Genomic DNA, 7,759 nt, shown 5'->3' with positions numbered 1-7,759 from the left:
AACACGTTTTAACAACTTAATATATCCAAAAATATTTCCAAAAGTGCATTTCCCTTTTTATTAACAATTTTTGTTTTTAACAATTTTTGTTTTTCTTTGCCATCACATTCATTTTTGGTTAATGTATGACATCTTTTTTGTTTTTTTAATCTGAGACACGATGATGACCACGGAATCACTACTGTTTGTTTTGTTTTTTGGGCTGTCGTTCATTTTGAGTTTGATGACGTAATTGCGGGCACGTCTCAGTTCCCTGCTGCTCATGCCAGTTGTGTACATTGACAGGGAGCCACAAACTGAGAAATGAGATACTTGCAGTGTGCTTTTAGCTTAGCTGGTGTGTTGGCTGTGGGACATACCTGTGTCGTTTGAATCCATGCATTGGATCGTCTCGGGAGTTATTCTATTTGGCTCGCGCGCAGTACCAACGCCGGCCCGGGACATACAAGTGCACCGAGAGGACTCGATAGCCATGGGAAATACCGAGATGTACGGCACCGGCTTCTGCTAACTGTCTCCATTTGCATGTTGTCACTTGTTGTGCGCGACTGCGCACGAGCGCGCGTGCCGTGTCGCGAGCACGGCGTTGACGGTAGGCGGACCCCTCCCCCCAAAAAAAGGTCTTTGCATTATCTTTACAACATCCGGGGAATGAAGCGTCTCTGAGCGCTACTTTGCTAGCTCTCTGTAAACACGGAAGTAGCTTGAATAGTGCTGCTACTGAAATGTAAACAAAACAAGTAGAGCACGGTGCAGAACTCTTGCTATTGTTATGAAAACCATAAAGCCTCACTCGCAGCCGATTCACAGCAACGCGATATCCGGTCCACAGCTTTACAAGCAATGTATCTAAGGATTCCTGGCGGATTTTGTATTGGTTGACAAGTCTGCTACCGATACGGCCGTTTAGCTCCCCTTGACAACCGATCGTTCGGTTGAATCGTTTTTTTGTCCCACCCATAGTTTTTTCTTTGTTACTTTGTTTTGAATAGAAACAGTTGTGTTTTTGGATTATTATTTTTTTTTTTTTAACCACAATGTTATGAATCTGTTTTGAATTGAAATGTAATTCATTTCTTCCAGTACCCCCCCATAAAAGAAAGAAAAATTTCACTGTATTGTCTAAGTGTAAAAATATATTAAAAGAAAATGTAAAGAAATAAAATTTTTGAAGGGCAATTAGGCCTCAAGTCAGCCACACCCACAAACAGACATACAATGTGAGCTGACGCGTGCATGAAATGGGGCATGGCCTCGTAAGTGGCACCACAAGCCAAAAGTCAGTCTGGTTTATTTCCAACAGTTTTTTTTTATTTTATTTTATTTTATTTATTTATTTTTTTAGCAGTGCAACTTGTGAGTGTCATCATTTTGTATTTGTGTGTTTGGCTGCTTGTCCCCTTCAATAAAGGAGTTGTATTGTTACACTGAAAGTGTTTTGACCATTCTTCTTTTCTGTGTTGATCAGAGGCAGACAATAAGTTTGACTTCTTTCTGCCCCCTTTCATTTCTTGTATTTTAAAGAGTGAAATAAGTTTTGAATCGAATTGAATAAAAAGCTGAAAGTGAGCGTGGTTCCGCCCGTTTTCAGCAGAGTGTGCGTGCACATGCGCACCTGAACAATGGCGTTTGGCATGGGTTGCGTTTCCTCCTCCGTTATGGCCACAAAACTGAATCCTCGGAAGAGTTGATGGGCGTTGGCGCTGGGCGGGACTCCCGGAGAGTCTGACACACACAAACGCAAACGCGCTCATTAGTTGGTCCCGCCTGACTCGATGCGTCACGGTGACGGGGGCAGACTGACCGCGGGGCGTTTTAGCGGTGAACTCCGGGTCAAAGTAGAAGGTGTCGTCGGGTCGTCCGGCCGCCGGCTTGAAGGGAGGCGGGATCTCTCTGCGGAAGAGTTTCTGTAGGAGGAGGAGAGGAGAAAGCGAGTAAAGTGTCCGGTGAGTCACAACGCCGGCGACGGAAGGCAAAAAACGTCAAGATGCAAAAAACGGACATTCCAGTCGATGGTGCTGAAGAACTGATGCCTCTTGATCTCCTCCACGCCGTCTGGACCCGCCCCTTCAAACGCAAAAGGGAAGCCGTTAACAAAACGTCGTTGATGAGATGAAAGGTGAGCTGGATTGTTGCTCACCTAATCTGTTGGAGGGGTTGCGCTTGAAAAGGTTCCTGAGGAGACTCTGAGCTTCGGAACTCAAAAACTGCGGCATCCCCAGCTTGGCCCTGCAAGACACAAGTTCAACGCTGACTACGATTCAAAGTGTGCCAGACGCGATTAGCATTTGAACGCTGAACGTCAACAAGTTGATTGTCCTTCCGACGACCTTGGCGGACTCACTTGAGGATCATGGTCATGGTCTCTTTGCGGTCTTTGCCTTGAAACGGAAGCGTTCCTGTCAGCATCTCAAACTAGAGGAAAAAGAAAAAGAAATCAGGAAGAAAATGAATTAGATTGCACAGTTGGTTTTGAAGCGGGACCAACAGGCGGCCAATGGCGGGCTGGCTTTCAAGAAAGTGGGTGTGGCTTGTCAGGCGAATATTTGGACACCTACAGTCTGTTTTTATTCTGCGATAAAAATCAAAACAAAACTTTTTTTCTGCTTCTTTTTCTGCATAAAATGTTAGTAATATCAGCTCTTGTCATAGATATCCATTTGAACCTTTCAAATTTCAGTTTGTTCGCACAGTGGGCAGGTTGTGATTGGCACAACCGAAAAATGTAAATCATTATTTTTAGAACTATCTTTTTTTTTCTTTCTCTCCTTATAATGCCAATACTGTAGTTATGTACAGTCTTTCTACAGCCAGTAGAGACATCTTCCACTTTTTAAATTAAAATGGAATTCTTCTCTATGTTCAACATTAATTTAAAACTTAAATAAAAAAAAATATTACATTTATATAAATGAATAATATAATAATAAATGTCAAATAAATACATAAAATAATCACAATATAAAATATAATATAATAATATACAAAATAATATAACAAATAATATAATAATAAAACAATAAATAATATAATAAAAGCAATATAATAATAAAAAGAATATACATATATATATATATATACATACATATATATATATATATATATATAATACATTTAAAATATATATGAAATTAAAAACTTTAAAAAACTAACAACAAAAATCTTCCACTTTTTAAATTATTATTATTACTGATTAAATTATTAAATTTACATAAATTAATACTATAAAACAAATACATAATACTAACAATAATAATAATAATAACAATAATAATAATAATAATGATAATTATTATTATTATTATAACATAATAATAATAATAATAAAAATTCATAATAATATGATAAATTAAAAATATATATTACATTAATTAAAAACTTACAAAAACTAATTTATTTTAAAAAAACAAAAAAAAAACGACTCGCCCAGGTGTAGCGTCATGTGATCTTCTCCGTGCCGCTCACCATCAGCACGCCGTACGACCACCAGTCGGCACTGTGCGTGTGTCCTCGCCGGTTGACCACCTCCGGCGCCATATACTCCACCGTCCCGCAGAACGAGTATGCCTTGTTCTCATGGTCGATGGACTCCTTGCTCAGGCCAAAGTCTGCGCACGCACACACAGACATTTGAGAGACACACAGGGTGAGGAACTAGGAGGCTTTTGCCAGCAAAATCCGCCCAAACGGTGTCCAAATAGCATACCTGTCAGCTTGATGTGTCCATCCTCATCCAGCAGGATGCTGAAACAACAAACATTTACGATTAACACGAGCCAAACCTTTTTCCAACATGGTTGTGTGTGTGTGCATGCGTGTACTTCTCGGGCTTGAGGTCCCTGTAAATGATGCCGAGGCCGTGGAGGTGATCGAGAGCCAGCGCCAGTTCCGCCAAGTAGAATTTGACGTCCTCCTCTGTGAACATCACCTAAAACACACACACAATTTGAAAGCAGCAGCAACATGGGCATGGTTCAAAGGTGTATTACTGTTGTTGCGTAACCTCTTTGGAAAGCCTCGTGAAGAGGTCGCCGCCTCTCAGGAAGTCCAGGATAAGGTAGAGCTTCCCCTCTGTCTGGAAAGCTGAGGGAGGAAAGGAAGCGACACAGATGAAGACGACACGAAGATAAAAACGGAACGGAGGACGGCGATTGGTCGGATGGGTGCACGTTGTGGTGACTCATGGCGCCGGCGCGAGATGGGCTGACTCACCGTAGTGCAGTTTGACGATGAAAGGATGGTTGACTTCCACCAGGATGTCTCGCTCCATCTTTGTCCTCACTCGGTCACGCACTGGAAACACGCACACGCAAAGCTGACATTCCACAATTGTTGATAAAACACCAAGCAGGGGTTGCAGCAGTGGGGAAATTGCCAGCAAATTTCTAAATTGGAAACTCTCTGTGGGAATTTGCAGGAAACTAAATGGACAGTTGTAAGGCTGTCACCATAGAATATTTTTAGAATCAGTTATTCTTTCGATTATGACATTGATTAATTGAATAAAACTATTCCGCATTAAAGTGCATTGCAAGACCATTTTTCCCAGATTACCGTACTGTTTATGAAGCAATTATTGCTGTTTATTTGTATTGTTTTGTGATTTAAGCAATATCACACGAGAGACTGAAGTTGACTTGTACTCATCTTTTTTGAAACCGATTCAGTCATTGTTTTCCAAAGTAAAAGCAGATGTTGCAACTGACCTATTTCTATTCAACATAAAAAGATAATCAGTCTGCTTTCATGAAGTAGTACGGAAATCAAGACAATAATAAATGTTGAGAGGCTAAGACCAAAGAATTTGAACAGTTTTAAGTTAGTTAGCTCGAAATATTACTCTGGTGATTCATTTGACAATTGATTATTTGTTGAAGAATCAATTAATTTTGACACCACCAGTATACGGTACGGGGAACTCTGCTTTGAAAATGGCTAACAGTCAATTTGTTAGTTAAGAGCCAACCTTCAATTTTGTAGATTTGGCTAATCTCCAGGAATTCCTTTTAATGCCCGATTAAAATTTTTAACGTTGAAAATTCCTTTAATTTAAGACATCTGGCAGCTGGTTTCAACTAGCAGCAGTGTACGTGTGTGCACCTTTCAGTGTTGCTTTCTTAAGGACTTTCATGGCGTAGAGTTGGCCGGCGTCAGGACCTGTAACCTTCCTCACCAGGAACACCTTAAAAAAAAAAAAAAAAAACAACAACAGACACACATACGTCAGTATTGTGTTGCGTGCGCTTTTCACTCCGTCGGTGTGTTAACGAGTTTTATCGAAAGTGAAAGACAATGCGGGGTTGGAGTCTAATTGCTCATTCATAAACATGATGACACTCAGTGGGAGCCTCAAGGGCCCTCTCAGCCTGCCGTCTCCATGGCGATGGCCTCCTAAACATGGCTGACGGGCCCCGCGGAGCGCACCGGTCGCGCGCACGTACGCACACACCTTGCCAAAGGAGCCCTGTCCCAGGACTTTGCGCAGCTCGAACTGGCGAGGGTCGGCCTTCTCACATCCCTCCTTCACGTGGTGTGTGATGCTGATCTCCTTGAAGGCCACTTCATCCTGAAACACGCACACAAACACACCAGGCTTAGATAAAAACGGATTTGATATTATCATTACTTTATGTTGGGACATGTCGAAAGTCACTGTAATGTCATATACTGAGAGAGAGAGAGAGAGAGAGAGAGAGAGAGAGAGAGAGAGAGAGAGAGAGAGAGAGAGAGAGAGAGAGAGAGAGAGAGAGAGAGAGAGAGAGAGAGAGAGAGAGAGAGAGAGAGAGAGAGAGAGAGAGAGAGAGGGAGAGAGAGAGAGAGAGAGAGAAATACAGATAGAGACAGTGATAGAGATAGAGATAGAGATGGAGAGCGATCAATAGAGAGCGAGATAGAGAGATAGATGATAGCTCGATGATAGATAGATATAAGGATAAAAGGGACTGACCAGCGACTGTAATGTCATATACTGTATGTTCCTTTAAGGGGTGGAGGGGAAAGAGATGGAGACAGATATAGAGGGCAAGATAGAGAGATAGATATATAGAGAGATAGAGATAGATAAAGAGAGTGATAGATATAGAGAGCGATAGAGAGCGAGATTGAAAGATAGATATAGATAGATATATATATTAGGGCTGTCAAAGTTAAAGCGTCAAAGTTAAATACATTAATTAATCACAGATAAAGATATATGCCTTGCTTTACATGGACATCTTTTATTAAAAAAAAATAAAATAAATAAAATTAAATTAAAAATAAAAACCTTACTATACATGGTCGTTTTTTTTTGAAAAAAAAAAAAAACAAAACAAAAAAACATGCCTTACTTTACATGGACATCTTTTATTTAAAAAATAAATAAATAAATAAATACAATTTTTTTTAAAAAGCCTTACTATACATGGTCGTAAAAAAAAAAAAAAAAAAAACGGCTTACTTTACATGGACAACTTTTATTTAAAAAAATAAATAAATAAATAAAAAACAAATTAAAAAAAAAACCTTACTATACATGGTCGTTTAAAAAAAAAACAAAAAACCATGCCTTACTTTACATGGACATCTTTTATTTAAAAAAAAAAAAAAAAAAAAAAAAAAAAAAAAGCCTGATTATACATGGTCGTTTAAAAAAAAAAAAAAAACATGCCTTACTTTACATGGACCTTTTTTTTTTTTTTTTAATAAATAAAATTTTTTAAAAAAGCCTTACTATACATGGTCGTTTAAAAAAACAAAACAACATGCCTTACTTTACATGGACCTTTTTTATTTAAAAAAAATCACAAAATCGCATTAATCACACTATTTTTTTGGACCGCACTTGAGCCTTGAACGTAACTGTGGATGGTTACATTGAAGGCCGCGCAGGTCAGTGATTAGGTCAATGTATGGCATTTCCTACGCCTGTTGTTCCAAAATGAGCGGGGTGACTCCAGTTGGTGTGCTCGGTGGTAAATTTCGCTTTAAAAAACACCCCGACGGGACTTTACATAAAACAAAAGTAATTTGCGTTTAATTAATTAATAATTAGTGAATTGCACCCAATTGATATGATGCTGTTACATTTTGAGCAATATACGCATGCATGCAATTGCGTACATGCATTTAATCAAATGCAAATGACATTCAGATAATAAAATGTGTTAATGTCAAAATATTACAGTATTTTGTATTTATTTTATATTACGTGAATATGCAAGTAATTTAGCTGATTAACCGTGATTAATCAAAATTAAAACGTGTGATTAATCAGATTAAAAATTTTAATCGTTTGACAGCACTTAGAGAGAGAGCGAGAGAGAGAGAGAGAGAGAGAGAGAGAGAGAGAGAGAGAGAGCGATAGAGAGAAAAAGATAACGAGAGAATGAGAGAGATAGAAAGAGTGATAGAGAGATATAGAGAGAGAGATAGATAGCGATTGAGATAGAGCGATAGAGCGATAGCGAGCGAGATAGAGAGATAGAGATATAGAGATAGAGAGCGATAGAGAGCAATAGAGAGAGAGCAACAGAGAGAGAGAGAGAGAGAGAGAGAGAGAGAGTTAGAGAGTGATAGAGAGAGAGCATTGGAGATAGAGTGATAGAGATCGAGAGATACAGTGATAGAGAGGGATAGAGAGTGATGGAGCGAGAACGGGAGAGATATAGAGAGATAGAGAGCGATAGAGACAGAGCAAGAGTCAGAGAGAGCGAGTGAGAGATAGAGCACCATGGCATTCTCTAGGTCAGGGTTCACCAACGTTTTTGATAGTGAGAGC

General features: G+C 39.3%; 1 protein-coding gene across 1 annotated transcript in view; it reads right to left on the bottom strand.

Moving 5' to 3' along the window:
- Nucleotides 1–7,759, bottom strand: part of rps6ka3b (ribosomal protein S6 kinase, polypeptide 3b) — a 41,550-nt gene that overhangs the window by 8,298 nt on the left and 25,493 nt on the right. The window contains exons 3-14 of the mRNA XM_077509555.1: nucleotides 5,450–5,566; nucleotides 5,101–5,182; nucleotides 4,213–4,293; nucleotides 4,004–4,083; nucleotides 3,822–3,928; nucleotides 3,707–3,744; nucleotides 3,466–3,608; nucleotides 2,345–2,415; nucleotides 2,141–2,229; nucleotides 2,003–2,067; nucleotides 1,805–1,907; nucleotides 1,616–1,725 (exon numbers count right to left, since the gene is read on the bottom strand). Of these exons, the coding sequence (XP_077365681.1) occupies nucleotides 1,616–1,725; nucleotides 1,805–1,907; nucleotides 2,003–2,067; nucleotides 2,141–2,229; nucleotides 2,345–2,415; nucleotides 3,466–3,608; nucleotides 3,707–3,744; nucleotides 3,822–3,928; nucleotides 4,004–4,083; nucleotides 4,213–4,293; nucleotides 5,101–5,182; nucleotides 5,450–5,566 (1,086 nt within the window). The remainder of the gene's footprint in view (nucleotides 1–1,615; nucleotides 1,726–1,804; nucleotides 1,908–2,002; nucleotides 2,068–2,140; nucleotides 2,230–2,344; nucleotides 2,416–3,465; nucleotides 3,609–3,706; nucleotides 3,745–3,821; nucleotides 3,929–4,003; nucleotides 4,084–4,212; nucleotides 4,294–5,100; nucleotides 5,183–5,449; nucleotides 5,567–7,759) is intronic.

Source organism: Festucalex cinctus, chromosome 20 (assembly GCF_051991245.1).
Source record: "Festucalex cinctus isolate MCC-2025b chromosome 20, RoL_Fcin_1.0, whole genome shotgun sequence".
Classification (NCBI taxonomy): domain Eukaryota; kingdom Metazoa; phylum Chordata; class Actinopteri; order Syngnathiformes; family Syngnathidae; genus Festucalex; species Festucalex cinctus.
This window is presented reverse-complemented; position numbering and strand designations above follow the sequence as displayed.